This window comes from Myxocyprinus asiaticus, chromosome 17, assembly GCF_019703515.2.
Source record: "Myxocyprinus asiaticus isolate MX2 ecotype Aquarium Trade chromosome 17, UBuf_Myxa_2, whole genome shotgun sequence".
NCBI lineage: Eukaryota > Metazoa > Chordata > Actinopteri > Cypriniformes > Catostomidae > Myxocyprinus > Myxocyprinus asiaticus.
Genome location: NC_059360.1, coordinates 31,264,176 through 31,287,079, shown reverse-complemented (window position 1 = coordinate 31,287,079; position 22,904 = coordinate 31,264,176). Strand labels below are relative to the sequence as shown.

The 22,904-nt window shown below is 38.1% G+C and overlaps 1 protein-coding gene across 3 annotated transcripts in view; it reads left to right on the top strand.

The window, feature by feature from the left end:
- Positions 1 to 20,792, top strand: part of LOC127454816 (UTP--glucose-1-phosphate uridylyltransferase-like) — a 47,634-nt gene extending 26,842 nt beyond the window's left edge. For all 3 annotated transcript variants that reach the window (XM_051722257.1, XM_051722259.1, XM_051722258.1), the window contains 7 exons: positions 4,234 to 4,419; positions 9,890 to 10,023; positions 11,624 to 11,921; positions 14,035 to 14,232; positions 17,138 to 17,380; positions 18,874 to 18,978; positions 20,180 to 20,792. In XM_051722257.1, coding sequence (XP_051578217.1) covers positions 4,234 to 4,419; positions 9,890 to 10,023; positions 11,624 to 11,921; positions 14,035 to 14,232; positions 17,138 to 17,380; positions 18,874 to 18,978; positions 20,180 to 20,287 — 1,272 coding nt within the window. In that variant the 3' untranslated portion in view covers positions 20,288 to 20,792. The remainder of the gene's footprint in view (positions 1 to 4,233; positions 4,420 to 9,889; positions 10,024 to 11,623; positions 11,922 to 14,034; positions 14,233 to 17,137; positions 17,381 to 18,873; positions 18,979 to 20,179) is intronic.
- The last annotated feature ends 2,112 nt before the right edge of the window (positions 20,793 to 22,904 follow it).

The window sequence follows — 22,904 nt, the reverse complement described above, 5'->3', positions numbered from 1 at the left end:
CTCAAATTAACCATTAAAAATGACAGCGACGAAATCAGGAGCTAAATTAGAAATCACATACTAACATACTACTCAGACTATTTCAAATATATGGCAGAAATAGCAAGAGTAGTATGCTAGTACGCTAATCCAAATTCCACCAGGGTTTTAGCTGTGCATGCTGGGTATGGTTTGTTGCTATGGTTTTAGCTAGACATGTTACGTTATTAGTAGGGACTCGCTGTTACAGTGGAGAGGGTGAGAGAGCTGCGACTTCAGCAAAGTAAAACGCAACTATGGCAGAAGCCAAAAAAACCGTAAAACGTTATTTTAATTCAGACTGGGAGGAGGATTATTTTTTTATTTATTAAAATTCAAAGTCCATCTGTCTTTGCAATGCAAGCGTGGCCTTACCGAAGAAGGGCAGTTGGGGGTGACATTTCAAGACTGTGCACAAAAGCTACGATGCAGATTTCCCGGCTAAATCAGCACTACGCACCCGAAAAGTCCGGGAATTGAAGAGGCAGTTAGTAGCACAGCAGTCCATTTTTACCAGGCCAAACACCAAGGGTAAGGCTGCAACTATTGCATCTTATCACATCAGTCACGTTCTTGCAAAACACAAGAAGTCTTTCAAGGACGGTGAAGTTGTGAAAGAAGCGTACGTCGAGGCTGCAATTATCCCGTGGCACTGTTACACGGCGATTGTAGGGAATGGCGGAGGATGTCGAGGAGCAGTTGAGGAAGGTTATTGAAGGGTGTGAATGTTTTTCTCTTCAATTCAATGAGTCGACTGATGTCATGGATGTGGCTCAGCTATGTGTTTTCATCAGAATTGTTTTTGGAGACATGGGTGCAAAAGAAGAGCTACTTAACATTTTGCCATTGAAAGGACACACTAGAGGCAAAGATATTTTCCAAGCTTTCATGGAATTTGTCAACAAGACCCAGTTGCCCCTCTTGAAACTCATCTCTATCACAACTAATGGTGCTCCAGCAATGGTGGGCCGTACTAGCGGGTTCATTGCATTGTGCAAACAGAGTGAATATTTCCCGGACTTCCTTAATTACCACTGTATAATCCACCAGCAGGCATTGTGTGGTAAGAATGAAAGAAGTGATGGATGTTGCAATGTAAGGAGTCTACAGAGAAGGTTATTCCGTGCTCATTTGGAGGAGACGGGCGCAGAACACACAGACCTGTTGCTGCACACGGATGTTAGATGGCTGAGTAGAGGTAAATATTTAGCGAGATTCTCAGAGTTGTTGCCTGAAATCAAAGATTTTCTGAAGCTTTCAAAACATGCAGAATATGGCCAGCTAGAGGACTACCAGTGGCTATTGGATTTAGCGTTCCTGACCGATCTCACTGACCTGCTGAATGATTTTAATTTAGAGCTGCAGGGTAAAGATAAACATGTAATCAACATGATCAGTTCAGTGAACACATGTAAAAGCAAGCTACAACTGCTGTCACAGTAGGCTGCAACACAGTGACCTGCGGAACTTTCCTCACATGCAGGCAGAACTTCAGAGTCAGGGCAAAGACTTTGTGCAGCTTGACAGTGCACATTATGAGGAGCAAGTTCAGAGCATCTTGTTCGAATTTGAGAGGCGCTTTACAGACTTTTCATCCATCGAGCCTGTTGCCAGCTATCTGTGTTTTCCATTTGGGCCAAGTATTGATGTGGATTGTATTGCCTCCAAAATCATATCAATGTTCCACTTGGATAGCTCTGCTGTTGAGAATGAGATTCTCATACTGCAAAATGACATTGAGATCAAATCCAGGGCAACACCTGGCATGAATGGAGAGTTCTGGAACTTACTGCCTGAACAAAAGTATCACAACCTCAGAAGATGTGCTTTCAAATTGACAGCACTTTTTGGATCAGCCTATTTGTGTGAGTGTGCTTTCTCTCACATGAAAATCATCAAGTCAAAGTACAGATCTACAATGACAGATGATCACCTTGTGGCCTGCTGTGCCAGAGGTCCCACTAAGTTAGAGAAATAACTTTGTCACTTTTCTAATTAGAACTAGGCTATGTTTTATTATATCTGGATTAGGCCTACTTTTCTGTTTGTTTTGTGCATATTAAATATGTAGATAAGCTATGAGTAGTGACAGTGGCTTTCTGTTTGGACTGGTAGATCTTGGCACACTGACAAAATTAAAAGTAGATCTTGGTCCAAAAAAGGTTGGGCACCCCGATATAAACGTATTACCTACCTGAAAAATGAGAATTATTTCTAAGAGTTGTCATGACTGAACTATTGTTTGTGTGTCTGCCTTTCAGGTTAGGCCATGGACATTTATTTAATGAAACACGGATAACTTAAACCAAATATATTTTTCTAAATTCAAATTAAACTTCAAATGAAACAGAAAAGCAATTAAAATAACAAAATGGTAAAAACAAAATCCTATATAACCACCTCCCCAAATCCAAACATTTACCGTCTCCAACTTCCTCCACCATGACATAAGTATCCGTCTATACAACAACAGGAGGAAAATTACCAATGCAAATTTAGATCATTAAGACAATTATAAATGTAAACATGATGATAATAATAATAATGATAATAATAATAATAATTTAAATATAAATAAAATATTACTTCAAGAAAGTTCAACACAACCCACATAATTTCTACTTTCATAAAACAGCTTCAATAGTTTGTTTGTTTACTTCACTTAGTCTGTGCTTGAATGAATAGAAAACACCAGTTTTTCTATTAGGTGTATGCCAAATAAATTTCCTTGTGTTCCACAATTAATGCTGTGTTCTCATCGGATTTGTTTTTGTATTGTGTTTCATTAATGCAGTTAATGTTGCCTAAAGAAAATGAAATAGAACTAAAAAAATTTGTTAAAGGTGAATGTGTTTTTGTATTATTTTATGATTGAATCACTTTCATCTTTTTTTTATCAACTGCTTTCCCTAAGCAAATTGTAAGGTACTTTATAAAAGAAAACCATAGTTTAATTCCATGCCTGCAATTTCAGAAGTTTTCGGCAACACTTTACAGTAAGGTTCCATTCATTAACATTAGTTAATGCATTAGGTATCATGAACAAACAATGAACAATATATTTTTTACAGCATTGTGGCAGATCTCTATCTTTCTTGAAGGAGGAGGAAGCAGGAGCCATGTAAACATCCGTGAGACATTTATTTTACACACACTTTTCAGTGTCACACAAAATGGGGTGCTTTTCAGCAGCACATAAAATACACGCACTGCTTTTCAGCAGTGACGTTAAACACATTGACTGTCTTTCTTCAGCAGAACACAAATGAAGATATTTAGAAGAAGATAGAGCTCTGTCAGGTCCTTATAATGGATGTACACGTGTGCCAGCACTTTGACGGTCCAAAAGTTACATTTAGGCAGCATAAAAGTAATCCATGCGACTCCAGATGATCAATGAATATCTTCTGAATTTCCTTTGAATAAGTTTTGAATAAAATGAAATGATATTGAATAAAAATAAAATACAAAAATAAAATGTTCGTTCAATCGTTATTTTTGCCTTAATGACATTTCATAATGATATCTGTTCTCACCAGGCTGTATTTCTTTAATTATGAAATTTCTAATATATGTGCTGTTTTTATCTAATATCTAAGCAATAGCGTATTTGTTTCAGTTCATGTCTGAGTCTAGAAAGTAGGTTATAACCGCTATGGAATATGTCAGCAGTGAAAAATGAACATGCAACCAGCCTCTTTAATCCGTAATGTATTTGACATTTTAATAATTTGATTAGTATCTAAAAATGTAAGTGCATGATAACTACTGGGCTACTATTTAATATAGTATATCATCATCTGTCTATGACCGTCGTAATCGACATTGGAGTATTTGTCAGATATCGTTAATATCCGATTATATTGACCTATCGCCCAGCTCTACTGGAAAACTGACCGCAGACCTGATCGTAATAAACTCTCTGGTGATTTATCTGACCTCAACACTCTGACCCCATAGTCGGATCCTTTGTAGAACATGACTTCATGAGACAGTGAAAATGCATCTGGATGAAATTTAGATGTCACAGAAAATACATTGTGCACACTGAATGTATCATTCTCTTATATAATATAAACCTCAGGATATGTGCTGATATTTGAGGAAATAATGTGTAATGGATTTAGATACTGTAAAATGTGTTTAACAGAGCTGAGAGTACTACTCTTATTGGTAGCTGTAAACAACTGTTGTTTGTTCTTCTCTGTGTTTCAGATCCAGCCATATGATAAAATCAAGACAAAGGGTATCCCGGGCAACATAGCAGATAGTCTTAACAAGCTGGTGGTGGTGAAGCTGAATGGAGGTCTGGGAACCAGCATGGGCTGCAAAGGGCCCAAAAGCCTCATTAGTGTTCGTAACGAGAACACTTTCCTGGATCTGACCGTCCAACAGATTGAGGTTTGTCTAACTGCACCAATAGTTGCAGTGCTGTGTTTGATTGTGGACCTCAAGACATTGTACCTTGTTGAAAAGACCAGTGGTGCTGGTCACCAGCATATGTTGTGTTTTGGATGCTGGTATGCTGGTGTCCCTACCAAGCCTCCTAACAGATAGTTCACCCAACATTTAAAATTCTGTCACCATTTACTCCCCCTTATGTTGTTCCAAAACCATATGACTTTGTTTCTTCTATGGAACACAAAGGTAATGTTAGGCAGAACGTCAGCCTTAGTGACCATTCACTTTAATTGTATGGTAAAAAAGATGCAATGAAAGTGAATAGTGTCTGAGGTTGAAGAAGGTTTTTTGAAATACGGGTTTGGAACAACATGAGGTCTGAGTGATTTGGAAGAGAGCGAGTAGACCTCCACCCACAAGTCTTAAATCACAAACATATTTTCCACAGTCCTTCCCTTCTCTCTCTCCTCTTCTACAGCTGAAAAATGCAGACACATTCCATTGTTTATACAGAGAGAGCATTTTAACCAACAGCAACAAACAGTGGGCTCTGAGCGAGTTTTTATTCCCAGCACCATGGATTGAAAGATAGGTAGCTAGTGAGCATGAAAGAGAACCGAGGGTGAAACCCAAACAGACAGGGCTGTGTTCTGGGGAAGAGGGGAAAAAAGGCAGGGGTCCCAGTACTGAGCCCTGTGGGACGTCCTTGCTGAAGAACACTCAGCTTAGTGTCTCTTCGGCAGGCTGTTTACCTGCCTCATGTCGTCAGATATCCCCCTCATTGAATAAGGCCTATTAGTAGATGTAAATGGGTAATCTGTCTTTCTCCCACAGAAATACAGGCTGCAGTTTCTGTGCTTGGCAGGCCCCTAGCGAGCCCTCAGGCCAATTTATTCCATTTGGCTCCTCTTTGGCTTGAATTTATGGGCATATTTTTGTTATAGGAAACTAACTAAAATCTGTCAAAACAGTTTATGAAAGAGGATAGTGCAATTCATATTTCTTAGCCATTTAAACAATGTTTGTGAGAACTTTGTAGTTATTTAGACAGGTACCTTTAACAAAAGGGAAATTAAACCCATTATTTACTGCTTGATGTGAGTTTTCGTAGGTTGTTTAAAATAAGTCATGTTAGTTTGTGCTACATTGAATGCCATTTGCATACATTTGGACTAGAGCCTGACCGATATGGGATTTTTGAGACCGATACCGATTTTAGAGGTGAAAAATTCACCGATTACCAATATGGTGGCCGATATAATTAATTTTTGAGCTGGAATGAAAACAGACCTTTTCTATGTGGATTGTTCACTGATTTTGCACCGATATGACTATGCAAAGGTACTCAGAAGGCTGCTTTCTTAAACATATTTTTATACTATAGCTGGCTAGCAGAAAACAGACATGAGTGACATGGTTGTCAGGGACAGGGTTAACATTATATTGAAAAGGGAAAATTATGGGGTCATTGTTTAATAACTTTCCAGTATGTATTTCACAAACTAGTTACCAACTTACCGAGAAGAGACCGCTCAACTCTGCACCGCCTGCAGAACCACCATCAGCTCAGAGTCAGCTCTGTAAACAATGTAGTCAGAGCGCACTCTGCTGGACAAACTACATAATGACACCAATTCTAAAGCATTGTTTTCTGCATTATATGTTCTGAATAAAAGTTTTCATATCTGCGCATATCGGTCAAATATACGCCGATACCGATATATCGGTGAAAGGCTAATATCGGCCGACCGATATATCGGTCGGGCACTAATTTGGACACATATGTCTTTTTAGCATAGAGTCTGAAAACATTTAAAGAATTACTGGTACTGCTCAATTTGGTGTCTTGGATTAGATGTAAACTTTATCTTAAAATTACACTTAAATGCTAGAATGATAATTCAGAAAGGTAGAGAATCCAGAATGTAGCAACATTAAATGATTCTTCATACAGATTAATTATTGTTAATCTCACCAGTGCAACTATAGAGACTAGATAGGAAAGATGTTTGAATCTATTGCAGACAGTGTATCAACAGTTTGACACTGGTATAAAAGATCACATATTCACAGTGTAGTTGTCTAAACAATATCCTCAGTTGCTCTACATTTATATGCAATATTAACCTCAAACCAGAATAATCTAGAACTCATTCTCACACAGTTAAAACAGATGCTCCAAAGTGTGTCTGACCTTTTGAACCTTTCAAGCTTTGGTCCGAATCAATGTAAAATCTCACTTTTGATACGAAACATTGTGAGTTCAGAGCTATTTTAGTTGTTTTACTGTGTTAATAGATAAAACATGACCCTCCAAAAATTTGTCCCATTCAAAAGTGCCTCACTGTAACCCAGATTTTAGATTTTAAATTTTTTTTTGTTAAGAAAAGGAGAGAGGAGTTGTGGCGCCATGCACAGGTCGGACGTGTGAGCAGCGAGCTCTGCGCACTTTGCTAGTTTTAATACTTTTTGTGTTATAAATCAGTGAGATTCGATACACCCTGTTCCATAACGGTTCTACGAAGCCAATATGTCAAAGAATTCAAAATCCTCTGGCTCTGGTGACATTAAAAGACACTTACGTGCTCAAGCTGAAGCCCCTGAGCAGCAGGCCACAAGCCCGGGACTCAGTTTGGCCAGTGAGGTGAAAGAGATTCAGCGTCAACTGTCGAAAATGTCGGCAATGCTGACAAAGGTCGTTGCTGACTTGGAGGATCTTGCTGTAATACGTCAATCAATCGCTGCCATGGAGATGAAATTCACTGAGTTGGTTACAAAAGTGGCAGATGTTAAGAAACGGATCACTTATCTGGAGTCATCGGAGAGGGAATTAACTGCTAATCCGCTAGCGACCAAGGCAGACTTGGAATGCCTTTGGGAAAAGTTGGAAGATCTTGAGAATCGTAATCGGTGAAACAACGTCTGAATTGTTGGAATTCCTGAGTGAGCAGAGGGTCAAAATATGGTGGAATTTCTGGATGCGCTCTTTCCGAGTCTGCTCGGCATAACAGGCCATGAGCTGGAAATTGAGCGAGCTCACAGGGTTCCGGCTCGGCGATCCGCAGAGGGAGACAGGCCCCAATCAATTCTGGCCAAATTTCTGAAGTCATACGATAAAGATCTTATGTTAGATGAGGCGAGGCGTAAAGGAAGGCTTTCTTGGAAGAACCACAAGTTCCCAGACTTTGCAGAATCGACAAGAGAGAAACGTGATCGATTCAAGGAATGCAAGAAACTCTTACATCAACAGAAGGTCGCTTTTGCACTGATGTTCCTGGCCAAATTGAGAATAGATGCTAAGGATGGCCGCAAAGTATTTACTTGTCCTCAACAAGCATTGTCCTTCATAAAGTCAATGGAATGAGTAAGTCAAATGGATTAATTTCAGATTATTTTATTTTACTCTTTCCCCATTATTGTTCTGTCTTGCCCTGGAACCATTAACAGCCACGATAAGAAAGGAGGATGATTTTCCAGGGGTGATGGTGGGAGGTGTGGCGCATAAGCTTCTGCTTTACGCAGATATTTTATTATTCATCTCTGACCCTTCTAGATCTATGCCTTGCCTCCACAGAATTATTAATTCCTTTTCTAAATTCTCGGGATACAGAGTTAAGTCTAAATCTGAAGCTTTGGCTCGGACAGTGTACTGCCCAATAATGGCTTTTCAGCTAGGCGCCTTTCTGTGGCCTAAACAGGGCATTAAGTATTTGGGTATTTTATTCCCAGCAAATTTTTGTGGTTTAGTTTGAGTTAATTTTGACCCTTTACTAAAAAGTTTTTCGTCACATCAAAAGTTTTATCAATGATTGGGAAGGTTAATGTTATTAACATTAATTGTATTCCAAAATTCAACTACCTGCTACAGTCTTTCCCTATAGATGTCCCCCTCTCTTATTTCAAGCAATTTGATAGCATAGTAAAGCCCTTCATTTGGAATGGGAAACGTCCCAGATTACATTTCAGTAAGCTGCATAGGCCTATTGACAAAGGTGGGCTAGGCCTACCCAAGATTTTGTTTTATTATTATGAATTAATTCTCAGATATTTGGCTCATTGGTCACTTCCACCTGAGAGAGCCCCTCCATGGTTTTGTATTGAACAGGAAGTTCTTGCCCCTATTTGCCTTTCTATCAAACTAACCGGAGAAGTTAAATTACACCCCGTTATCTCGCATTTGCACTCGGTATGGACAAAAGTGTCCAGAGTGTTTAATTCAGACATTAATTTAAATGTTGCCTCAAGCTTATGGCTGAACCCCAAATTATTTGTTAATAAGTCCCCTTTCTGCTGGTGGATTGTGAGGGGGGTTACTAAACTCAGTGACCTATATGAGAGCGGAGTGTTGAGATCCTTTGAAAATGTGGTTCAACATTTTGGGATTCCCAGAACTCAGTTCTTTAGATATTTACAGCAATGCCACCTGCTCTGTACTATTTTTGGGAGTAGCATACACCCCCCTAAAGCGGCAGATACTCTGGAAGTGGTGATTACTGCTTTTGGAAAAGGTTATGAGGCATCAGTGTATTACTCCCTGCTAATTCAGAGTCTGGGGGGCGTATCTTCAACTTCTCTCTAGAGATTATGGGAGAAAGATTTAAACTTGGTATTGGAGGAGGGAGTGTGGGCTAGGATTCTAAAAAATGTCAAGTCTGCATCTAGATATGCAAGGGTGCACCTTATGCAATTCAAGATTTTACATCGATTCTATTGGACCCCCTATAGATTGTATAGGCTTGGTCTTAAAGACACACCCACCTGCTGGCAATGCCAATCAGAGGATGGAGACATAACCCATGTCTTTTGGGGGTGTGTTAAGATCCAGGAGTTTTGGTTGAAGGTTCATAGTTTTGTGTGTGATATATTGGGCACCCGGGTTTCATTTTGCCCCAGACTCTGTATTTTGGGTGATGGGGCGGTCATCAATGTTGAGAATAGACACATAAAGAGTTGGGTCTTAACGAGTGTCATGATCGCCAGACAGATACATTTAAGGGGATGGTGGTTGGCTGGAGCACTCTCATTTCAGTGCTGCCTTTGAAGAAGGGTCATTTAGAAGACTGAGGAAATTGAACTTGTTTGTGGAGAAATGGGGCGGATAACTGACGTTGCTGGATGTGTGATGATTATTATTTATTTATTTATTTATTTGTGTGTCTATAATCATGTACGACCACTGAGATGTTGTTGGGGGCCAGGGTGGGGTTGGGGATTGAGAGGGGTGATAATGGGGGTTAGTTGTTTATTCTGTGTATATATGTTTTGTTTTGATGTGAATCAATAAAAAATTATTAATCAGAAAAAAAGAGAAGGAGAGAGAAGTCTTTGTTTTTTCTTATTTCTATTATTTATTTTTTTTGTTATCAACATGATACCACAAATGCTGTCGATTGAGCTGAACTTTTATTAAGCCTGAAATATTCCTTTAAGTTTATTAAGCTGTTTATTTGTTTTTCTTTGGTCTTTTCAGCACTTGAATAAAACATATAATGCTGATGTTCCACTGGTGCTTATGAACTCTTTCAACACGGAGGAAGACACCAAGAAGATCCTACAGAAATACACACACCACAGAGTCAAGATACACACTTTCAACCAGAGCAGGTATTAACACGCAAGAACAGTTACACGGCAATCAATTTCTTATTCAGTGATTTTGTCATGTTTTCCAATCAAAATATCTAAACATCCTTAAAACATGATACATTTACTTGCAGATCAAAATTATGTAAGATATTATAGTTGTTGTCATATAAATCTACCAACATTTTGTGAGATTTATGCTTAATTCAATGTAAAAACAAGGTTATTTACCCCATTGGCAAATATATATTTTCTTGTTTAAAGTTTATTTTTTGCTTACCCTATTTTCAGATCTTTTTATAAGCATAAACCTAAAAAAATTGTGTCCGTTTTCAGAAAACAAGACTTATTATTTTATGTGATTTTTGCCTCAGAAAATGTATCTTGTCTGAAGGATGTTTAGATATTTTTACTGGAAAACAAAAATGAAAAACATTTTTTCAGTGTATGTATTTTGAAGGCATAATGCCACAGTTGATGAAACCACATAATCACAAACACCTCTAAGCAAAGACACACTCTGTTATTTAGTGATTTGTCACAGACACAGCAGGAAACAAAAAGCTGAATTTAGTCTCCTTCATGATGTGTGCTACTGACCCTTAGCCTGTACTGACCTTTTCACTAACAAGTTTTTCTAAAAACAAGTTAAAGATTGATGACGTTTTGACACAATAATGGGGATACGTTAATATTTTATAGAGTCGTCAGAGCAGAAATGTATCTCAAAGCCAACAGATGCTCCTGGGATACGGTTACATGTCTTATTCAGTATAAAGTGCTGAAAGACGCTTCAAATTCAGTCCTGGTTACAACTGAAACTCATGAACTGGGGAAAAGAGACAAAGTGATGAAAGAATAAAGAGGAGGATATATGAGCTTCTGATGAAGCTCCCCCTCTCATTTCCCTGGCTTCATTTTGACCTGAATAGGCCTGTAATGCAGGAATGAGAGCAGATTTTAGAGCCCCTCTGAAAACACATTTACATTTTATAAGCAGTGTTTTTTTTCTTACACATGTTTGCAGAATATTTTAAAGGTTTGAAGTGTTTTATCACTTTATAACAGAGCAACTTCATCCATGTTTTTGAGTTGTTTGTGTATATTGGCATTTACACTTCTTATTAAGAATTTATCGATGTCTCTTCTTTTGTTTTTTTAGATATCTATGCTTAATTTTACGACTATTTGTATGGTTGACCTGATACTTTTATTGTTAATTAACAAAAGAGACACACCAAAATAGAAATGCTCACTAATACAGTAATACAATAGTTATTATTATGATTGAAAACCGATATCATGGCTCATATTACAGATCTATACTGCTTTAATTGTTTGTTTTAACAGCATTAGGGAGAATACATGTCCGTCACATTTTACCTGAAAAATCAAAAGAAAAAAATTCATTACTCTATGACCTGAGGGTTAAAATGTGCTTGTCTTGAAATTAATTTCACAATACAAAAAAATTGTAAGATTCCTAATGTGACATTTTGTTTTGTGTTTTGGAAATGTTTGAAACTGGCAGAGAAAATAAAGAATATATTGTTTGAAGTGGAAACCAATAAAGCCCTGATATTATCTACTGTACTTCCATCATTGCTACTTGTCTTTACAGGTATCCACGGATAAATAAGGAATCGTTGTTGCCGGTTGCTAAGGACATGGGTATGACAGGAGAGAATGCAGATGTGTGGTATCCACCTGGTCACGGTGACATTTATGCCAGCTTTTTTAACTCTGGTGTATTGGAGCAGCTCATTGCTGAAGGGAAGGAGTACATTTTTGTCTCCAACATTGATAACCTGGGCGCCACCGTAGACCTATACATACTGAATCACCTGGTGAGCCAGCCCAACGGCAAACGCTGCGAGTTCATAATGGAGGTCACAGACAAGACCAGAGCAGATGTGAAGGTGAGGCAGTATTGTTTGTGCATTGTTAAATTCACTGATTAGAGGTCTGGGTGCCAACACATTGGGATGTCAATTGAAATATAGGAACCAAAAGATTTTTAATTTGCTCATATGCCTCTAAACATATTTTTTTTCCTTTCCAAATGTAGCTACACTCAGCTCTTGAATAATAAAGTAAACAAACAGTGGCAAGAAAAAGTATGTGAAACCTTTGGAAATAGCTGGTTTTCTGCATTAATTGGACATAAAATGTGATCTCATCTTTACCAAAGTCACAAATATAGACAAACACAATGTGATTTTGACTGGGCCAATCAAAAAGGTGGATTTTCTTTTTTTGAAGCCATTCTGTTATGGATTTAATTAGATTTTTAGGCTGATTTCAGCTGGCACACAGCCACCCTTAAATTATCCTGTAGAATATCTTTTGTAGGAGACAGGAAATGACAGGGGAGAAGAGTGGGAATGGGATTGGGAAATGACCTCACGAGCTGGGACTTGAACTCGGGTCACCCGAGATACATCAGCACCACATGTCATGAGCCCGCTAGGCTATGGCTCTGACTCCTGTAACATATCTTGATAAACTTGGGAATTCATTTTTCCATTGATCATGGCAAGCTGTCCAGGCCCCGAAACAGCAAAGCAGCCCCAAAACTCATGTTGGTATGCGGTGTTGTTTTTACACCATATGATGTGTTGCATGTTCTTCCCAAACAATTCACCCTTAGTTTCATCAGTCCACAAAACATTTTCCCAGTAGTGTTGTGGAGTGTCTGTCAAGGTGGTCTTTAGCAAACAGGCGTGCAGCAATGTTGTTGTTGGAAAGCAGCAGCTTCCGTCACGGACACCATGCCTGTTTGATGTTTTCTGTATAGTAGACTCATTAACAGAGATGTTAACCAGTTCCAATGATTCCTTAAGTCTTTGACTGTCACTCTAAGGTTCTTTTTTTTCCCTTTGTGAGCATTCTGCGGTATGCCCTTTGAGTCATCTTGGCTGGACGGCCACTTCTAGGGAGAGTAGCCACAGTACTAAATCATCTCCATGTTTAGACAATTTGTCTAACTGTGGACAGATGAATATCTAAGCTCTTGGAGATAACTTTGTTATCCTTTCCAGCTTTATGCAAAGCAACAATTCTTGATTGTACGTCTTCTAAGATCTCTTTTTTGTGAGGTATGGTCCATGTCAGCAGATGCTTCTTGTGAACAGCAAGCTCAAAATGTTTGAGTGCTTTGTATATGTCAATGTAGCTTTAACCCACAAATCCAATCATGTTTCATTAATTGGATGCCAGGTTTGCCAACTTAACTACAATTAGCTTTTGTTGACATCATTAGCCTAAGTTCACATACTGTTTCCTAACCTATTCTGTGAATGTTTGAATGATATATTAAATAAATCAGTTATCAGTTAAAACAGATTGATTGTTCATTATTGTAACTTAGATGAAGATCAAACCATATTTAAGACAAATGTATACATAAATGCAGGTAATTCCAAAGGGTTCACATACTTTTTCTTGCCACTGTATAAACTGCAGAAATCTGGTCGTATCATTAACGCATGTTTTATTCATTGATGATATTTCATACCTGTTAAGCTTTAACTTCCACCGTACAATGATTGCAAATTACTTTGGTTAAATGTCCCAGATGGATTGATTTATGAATGCATTAGCCATTCTCTTACTTTGATCAGGCTTTTAAAATCACTCAGAAGAGAATGGAGCAATTTTAGAAAGCATTGCAGTATTGGAAGCATTTAGTTGTTTCATTCAAAGAGCACTGGTGCTGACACCCTTTACTAGTCTCCTTCAACGTTCTGTCATTTGTGGTTCAAGCTGATCTGTGGTTAAATGTCTGCTACAGACCTCTGCTTGAGGAGATATGGTGAAATGCACATGGAGTGTATACCATGTTTTTCACAGAATTTTGAAGACACTGTACACAGTAATATTTAGAATATTTCTTCTCCTGTCTCTAAAAATGTCTGCACTTTTAAAAGCCACTTTATTTCCATGCAGAAGTATGTCATAAGGCTCAGTGCAAGTAGTCCATTGTGTAGTACTGGAGGCTTATCTTGTGTTGTGTTTTCATGTGTTCTCCAGGGAGGTACACTCATTCAGTACGACGGTAAGCTTCGGTTACTGGAGATCGCACAGGTTCCGAAGGCTCATGTAGATGAATTCAAATCGGTCACCAAGTTTAAGATCTTCAACACCAACAACCTATGGGTCTCCCTGTCTGCCATAAAAAGACTACAGGAACAAAACGCCATGGACATGGAGATCATAGTCAACCCTAAGGTAAGAAAATACAGCAGTTGAAAACCAGGACTCATTGGATTGAAAGGGAAGATTTGAGGAAAAGGACAGATTTCAGAAAAATCTTGTATGTTTTGCCTTTTGTGTGTTGGCAAAAAAATTAATAAATGCAGAAAGTATCCTGTTTCATTTTTGCATGTATTTTTACAGAAGTAAGCCAAAGGGAAATGATTGTCCTTTCTGTTTGAATTTGTCTAGTTCAAGTCTTCCTACGCAGTAGCCTAAATATGCCCATTTTAAAGCACCCTGAACACTGTGAGAGGTGAATTTGAGCTTTGAAAACCTGGTGTTACTACCTCTGTGAACATTAAAGCACTGTGTTGTTTCCCATCAAAGTAAAGTCTCTGGAAGACACTGAAGCTGTTCTAATATGCTTACGATGCAAACAGGCATTGGAATTTTGGCTTTCTGACGAAGCTAATGTGATGATCTTGTGATCTTGTGAGGTCTTGCGACAATGTGGGAGCTTTAAGAGGTTTTTTTTCTGAGTGTGTGTGATTGTGAGTGTGTATCTGTTTTGAATTTTCTTTTCTTTATAAATATTCCACCATATTTTTGACTCTTGCCTTCTTTTCTTTAACAAAACCAAAAATCAGGTTACAGTAAGGCAATGGAAGTGAATAAAGCCAATATTTTTTCACTTTTTTTTAATTTTTTTCAAAGGGTTTAAAGGCAGAAATGTGAAACTTTTATAGGCTGATGTTATAAAAGTTCTGAATTCTTCTGTTAAAACTGGTGTTAATTAATTGAGCTGTCATGTTGTTTAAATAGTTGTTTTTACGGTGGTTTTAGGGTTTATGTTGGTACATCATCATGGCAACAAAGTTGTAAAATTGGTAGTAAGCTATTTTATCTCACTAAAATCATGTTAACAACACACATTTTGTTTATGTGTTACACTTCTGAAACAGTGAGTATTTTATGTATGTTTACTGATCGGCCCCATTCACTTCCATTGGTAAGTGCTTCACTGTAACACACACTTTTGCTTTTTTTAAAGAAAAGGAGGGACGAGTCAAAATAAATTTTTGTGGTAATTAACATTATGCCACAAATGCTGTAGATTGAGATTTACTTGTATGGAACCTGAAATATTGCTTTAATTTGTGTGCTATTAGCATCACTAAACAGAATTGCAAACATAATGTTTTAAAACATGTTTCCCAAACACTGCCCCAGTCTTCCATTAGTCGGCCAAAAAGAGAGTCCCGTCTCATGCCACTGGTTGAGCCAATGTTGCTGTGTGGGCTGGTCGGGATGCTCAAACAAACAGAGCAATATTTTGAAAGCGCCACAGAGCCATAGTGTTAACACTTACAAGTATTTTAACATAAAAAATGACATTAGAGGTTGTCTCACTGAAGCCATTTTGTCTCGCATCAAACATAATCCAGACATTTCAGTTTCTGTTCTTTTTCAATTTGTTCTTTTGGTTTGCCGTTAATTCTGTCTCTCACAATTACATTGTAAAGGTGCTGTATGTGATGTTAGCCATTCTGGAACTTCCACCAGACTTAGCTCTTGATTTAGACACTCCCCCTCTTTCCCAAACCCCACCCTCCAAAGACACACACACAAAAATGCATAGAGATTATTGTAATCAAAAGATGGAACATGGTAAGAAAAATAAATATGCAATTTGATGTCAGCATAGTTACACTAAAAGCATTGTCAAACATACCTTTTTAAGTTCATTCATTATATATATTGAATATTCTTTCATCAGGCCTCAGGAGACCCTGTAAAAATGTGCTGCAACAGTCTCCTTTGCAGAGAGCTCACTTCTGAATCAAACCCACTTGCTAAACAAAACTGCGTCGAACCTACACTGTAGGCTGGTGTGTCCGCATCATTCTGCGAGTACACAGCCAAAATGCTAGTGTATTAAGAGAAAATGTCTTCATTTCTGAAATAACTATTAATTTAATTAATAAACAAAAGTTCAAAAGTATTTATTAATTTGTTGTAGCATTAAAAATTTGTTGAAGTATGTGAACATGTTGATATTTAGGTACATAATATTTATTATACTTGCTTTCTGCCATGCAGAGATAACATGATTGATGTATTGACATATACTGTATCCTTGCTCTTGAGTCACTTAAATAATAATGAATCAATATTTTGTTGTACTTTTCTTCATGCCAAATAAAAGAAAAGAAAAAAGAAATCAAGTCTATCAATAACTACTCGCTTGACCAACACAAAATTGGTGTCGTTTTAAAGCTTAGAAGCTGGAATTTACAATGCACATGGGCAGTATAACCAGCTCTGAAAAGGTGCTTCTTAATTTGCTGACAAATTAGACGTATTCCGTTTTCATAATTTATGAAATAGGATTATTTACTGTACACCATAATGTCAAACATATGGTCAAAACATCATATAGATCAGAAAGTTCTCAAGTAGAATACAATAAGTATTGTGTTACTCACATACCAAATATACAGTATAAGGCGTAAAAGCCCAGAGAAAAAAAGTTTATAGTTAGAGTTAAGTTATAAATAGATGTGGCTGTATGTAGCATTTCCGTTTGTAACTTTGTCTGTAACTTGAAATATTTTTATTGATTTGACAAGTTAGTAGGCATAATGTTGGACTAGATCTGCTTTCGCAGCTGCAGAACAAGTTGATCTAGACAAGTGAGGCTGGAGAAGAGGAGGGGTTCAGTGGGAACACACTTATAGTGTGCTACAATGAGACGGCTTACCAGAAGTTTACTGAGGCAAGACAATTAAAAATCTAGACAAAGAGGGATTACGTGAGTTCATTGGCTGTCTGTTTACAAGTCAAGGACCTATCAGCTTGCACCATGTACATTTTCATGACTGAACTGAAGATCATGTGTATTCATGAATTTGTGCTCTCTTATCTCTCTTTTTCTTAGACTCTAGATGGGGGTCTGAATGTAATTCAGCTGGAGACTGCAGTGGGCGCTGCCATCAAGTGCTTTGATAATGCTCTGGGCATCAACGTGCCCCGCAGCCGCTTTCTGCCTGTCAAAACCACATCTGACCTCCTATTGGTCATGTCCAACCTGTACAGCCTGGAGGCGGGCTCTCTGACCATGAGCGAGAAGCGCGAGTTTCCCACTACTCCTCACGTCAAACTGGGCAGCTCCTTCACCAAGGTACTTAACCTAAAGAAAGCATATACTATACAACAAATACATTCACTGAGAACTTTATTAGGAACACCTGTGCACCTACTTATTCATACGATTGTCTAATCAGCCAATCACGTGGCTGCAGTGCATAAAATCATGCAGATACTGGTCAAGACCTTCAGTTAATGTTCACATCAGCCATCAGAATGGGGAAAAAACATGATCTCAGTGATTCCGACCGTGGCATGATTGTTGGTGCCAGATGGGCTGGTTTGAGGGTTTCTGTAACTGCTGAATTCCTACGATTTTCACGCACAAAAATCTCTAAAGGTAACTCAGAATGGTGCCAGAAACAGACAAAAAAATTCCAGTGAGCGGCAGTTCTGTGGACGGAAACACCTTGTTGATGAGAGAGGTCAACGGAGAATGGCCATACTGGTTTGAGCTGACAGAAAGGCTACAGTAACTCAGATAACCACTCTGTACAATTGTGGTGAGCAGAATAGGATCTCAGAATGCACAACACATCAAACCTTGAGGCGGATGGGCTACAACAGCAGAAGACCATGTCGGGAACTTTTTTGGGACCATAGTGTCCCTAATAAACTGCTCAATGAGTGTATATTCAAAATCCATAGTGTTTCTCTCTAATCAAGGACAGCCATACCTGCTGTGTGTAAGCATGGTCAAATTACTTTACATACAGGAATAACTTGAAAAGGGCTGACTGCCGAAACGTTGGTAAGAAAAATAAAAGAGCCTATATTTTGAGTTGTGCAGTTATACTCTCTTTTTTTCAAGAAATGTTTTCCATAACTTGCATCTCTGAATCTAAGGTGTGTGTGTTTACTTGATTGTTACATTCAAAGTTTACATACAGGAGTGTCATCTTACTGCATCTTTAGGTGCTTGCTAAACTTGCCAGTAGAGATTCCTTCTTGTAGTTGCATCTTATGCTCTGGCTATATGCCACAAGACAAACTATCATCGTAAAGTTAAGGAATCATGGATTTAATATATGGATCAATATGTTTCTGACTCACCACATAGAGGACTAATGGTAAACTCAGGGTTGGCAACTCAAATATTTACTGGATTTCACCGTATCACCATTGTACCCTAAAAGAAACATGAAAATTATATACTGCATTGCATAATTGTCATCTACACACACCCATAGAAAGAATGACTGCAGTAAACAGTATGTGATTAGATGCTGTGTCAAATTTGTTACCCCCGGTTCTCTTTGCTTTGTAAAGACAACTTGAACATGTATTTACTTTGACCTATAGTGTGATAAATTAGCGTTCTTTATATGTTACCTAGAATGTGCTTAATAACAATGGCCACTTTATTTAGCGTAAAATTGATATTGCTTCACACATATAAGTGTTTATATCTTTATGGTAACTTTCTTAGTCCCTGCCAGAATACTACTTTGGTCATTTTTGATGTGAAAAAGACCTTATTTAATCATTTTAATCGAGTTCCTTGTGGGGATGTTATCTGTTTTTCAGGTTCAGGAATATCTCACACGATTCGAGAGCATTCCAGACATGCTGGAGTTGGATCACTTGACGGTGTCTGGTGATGTGACCTTCGGAAAGCATGTCTCTCTGAAGGTAAGAGCAGGCAACTATGGACCACCTTGGAGGACAGGGAGAGAAATTTGCATTCCTTTGCAATAGTTAAGCGTCCCTTCGCAATAGTTTTGTGTTCTCCCACAAAAAGTTTTACGTCCCTTCGCAATAGTTTTGCGTTCCCCCACAAAATGTTTTACGTAACCACAGAACTATGGTTCAACCATATTTTTAGTAAAACCATAGTGATAATACAGGAAAATGAAAACTTTGGTACTAAAAATAATAATTTTGTGGTTACTATGCTTTTACTACAAATACAATAGTTTAAATGTGGTTACTGTAGTAAAACCATGGTTAACCCTTATGAAAATTAACCATGGTTTTACTATAGTAACCACTGTTTAGCCATGGTATTTACGACAATATAAGAAGTAAAGTCATGATTAGTTGTATCCAAACCATTTTTTCTGCCAACCGCCCCCCCCCCAAACAAAAAAAACATGGTAATTTTATAGTAAAACCATGGTTAATTTATTGTGAGAGAATCCAAAATAATGCAGAGTGAACGCAAAACTTTTGCGAGGGAACACAAAACTATTTCAGAAAATAAATGTCCTCCTTGTCCTTTAAGGGGCTCGGTAGGCAACCGCTTAAAGCATGAAAACATGTGAAATAGATTCTGCAATCAGGCAGTTTCTACTAGTTCAAGTTGAACATCAATGGTGGCAGAGATTTCTGCAGGAATTGAGTATGTGGACTATTGGTTTATTATACACCAGAGATTAGTAACCAATATTTAATTGCTCAAGACATGGCCAGTGGATAAATAGTTTCAATGTGATTTCAAGATTACTGTAAATGAGAACATCCTCCTAAGCTACAGTAAAAAAGTCTTTGGACAGAAATCCTTCACAAAGATAGAGCCTTGTTTTAAACATTTTTTTCACTGTAAATGGTGATTCCCTCTTTAAAATATAAGAGGCTGTTCCGGCCAGACCCATTCTTCAATAAAAAATAAAAAATAAAAAAAAGCTAGATGCAGGGCAACTAATGGAACTGTTTGTCAGTGGTTCTCAAGTCCAGTCATTGCAGACACTGACAAACCATAACAGAATACACACTAGTTACAGTCTCACTTGTGAGAGATTATAGACCCAAGACAGGACCACTCAGTACAGCAAGGTTTTTTGCTCTTAAATATGGTAAAAATCTAGCATGATTATTCTTCTATCCTCGCCAGGGAACTGTCATCATCATAGCTAACCACGGAGACAGAATCGACATTCCGGCTGGTTCCTTGTTGGAAAATAAAATTGTGTCTGGAAACCTTCGGATCCTGGACCACTGATGCTTCTGTCATGTGAGCTGAATGCATCATTACATGGCCTATCCACACCTGCCACTCTCAGAGACTCCATCAGTAGAGCTGATTGCAGCACACAGTGCTACAGATTCCAGATAAAACTTCCACACCATTCTAGAGACATTTATTTTTGTAGTAGTCTGGGTCTTTTGTGTCCCCCCCCCCCCCTGCTATTTGTGTTTCTGTCCTTTGGTGGTCCTCAGATTGTCTGTATCAAAAATTTTCCTTAATGTATGTATTCACATAATTGTGTTTTGTTTATTTTAGTTTTATTTTGAGAATATAGTATTTCTCTTATTGTATCTATGGCATCACAAATTGACCCATCCGGGTCAACGTCTTCTACTTGCTCAAAAATGTGAAAGAAAGAGTGCATACAAGAGTGGTAAAGCAATAAGTGTTCCCAGACAGTGAAGGTTGACGGTTCCAGCTTTGTATTCTAGATCCTGAAAGTTCAGTGGAACTAAATAAAGTGCAATATGAAACAGAACAGCAGCAGTTTGTGTCCTTTCTGTTTAGCCTGAGTTCACAGATGTCCTTGAAAATTAAAATGATTTCAAATTGTGTCCGAGCTCTTGGGGTTCCCTTAGTTAGTGCCCTCACTTATCAGCATGGCTTGCTTATATATATATATACACACACACTACCAGTCAAAAGTTTAAAAACACTTGACTGAAATGTTTCTCATGATCTTAAAAATCTTTTGATCTGAAGGCGTATGATTAAATGTTAGTTTTGTAGACAAAAATATAATGGTGCCACCATATTAATTTATTTCATTATAAAACTAAAATTTAATTAAAAAAAAAAGTTTTTGAAATGGATGACTTGGACCTAATAATAAAGAAAAGCAGCCAATAAGTGCCCAGCATATAGATGGGAACTCCTTCAATGCTGTTTAAAAAGTATCCCAGGGTGATACCTCAAGAAGTTGGTTGTGAAAATGTCAAGAGTACATGTCTGCAAATTCTAGGCAAAGGGTGAGTACTTTGAAGATGCTAAAATATAACACAGTTTTGATTTATTTTGGATTTTGTTTAGTCACAACATAATTCCCATAGTTCCATTTATGTTATTCCACAGTTTTGATGACTTTACTATTATTCTAAAATGTGAAAAAAAAAATTATAATAAAGAATGAGTAAGTGTTATAAAACTTTTGACCGGTAGTAAATATATATATATATATATATATATATATATATATATATATATATATATATATATATATATTATACCGATGAGTCAAAACATTATGACCACCTGCCTAATGTGCTGTGGGTCCTACGTGTGCCGCCAAAACAGCACCGACCCGTCAAGGCATGGACTCTACGAGACCCCTGAAGGTGTACTGTGGTATCTGGCACCAAGACATTAGCAGCAGATCTTTCAAGTCCTGTAAGTTGCTAGGAGGAGCCGCCGTGGATCGGACTTGTTGGTCCAGCATATCCCACAGATGCTCAACCGGATTGAGATCTGGGGTATTTTAAATTGCAGTTTGTGGTTTGTCCCTCCTCGGACCACTGTCGGTAGGTACTCACCACTGCTGACCAGGAGCACCCCAGAAGCCTTGCCGTTTCAGAGATGCTCTGACCCAGTCATCTGGCCATAACAATTTGGCCCTTGTCAAAGACGCTCAGGTCTTTACTCCTGCCCATTTCTCCTGCATTCAGCATGTTGACTACGTGAGCTGATTGTTTGCTTACCATCTAATCTACCCAGACCTTGACATGTGGCCTTGTTAGGAGATGATCAACATTATTCACTTCACCTGTGAGTGGTCATAATGTTTTGGCTCATCAGTGTATATATATTGAGGGAGGGCCCGCTCATCACAGCCACAGCATAATAGATGGACAAATATATTTCTCCAAATAGTATCCATGTAACATTACAACCAGTGGTGTAGTAGTGTCTGAAGAGGTGGACATACTGCAAATTTATATGGACAGAGTTTAGGTGGACATACGGTGTATGCACTAGACTACACTAATGATTACAACTGTTTGATAGTGAGCTAACTTGTAGCATTAGTTAAATACCAGCAAGACACGCACTGCGTCTGAATATTTATACTTCCCTACTTTATAGTAAGCCAAAAACATTATGCCAATGGAGTAGTATGTCCGAAATCTCAGTATTCATAAAACAGTAAATGAGAAATAACAGAGGCTATTTAGCAGAAACTGGTCACTTCTATTAAAATGAAAGGAAAAATTGGAATGCCCAACGGTCAACGGATGTATAAAGGAAGTCCCACTTTACAGGTAAAAGAGCCAATCACTTTTTAGATACAGACATCGCCTGTGAATCAACTAGAGAACACGCATGCACATTAGAAATACAAGCCAGGAAAATTGAGTTTTTCAGTGTAATCTGAGATAAAGAAGCACAATTTATGTTGCCAGATTTTACTGCTGATCTGAAATGTGTTCTTTGATTGTTATCTTGACCAACCATTTTGGAGATTTCAGTCTTTCCCCATTCAAGTAGACAGGAGCTGCACTTGTATGCCGCTTGTTTACATAGAAAAATAGCTGCCCGGGAGCGCTACAAAGATGGCCGCCAGTGGACTGACTTGCTAGAAAGACTTTGAAAATAC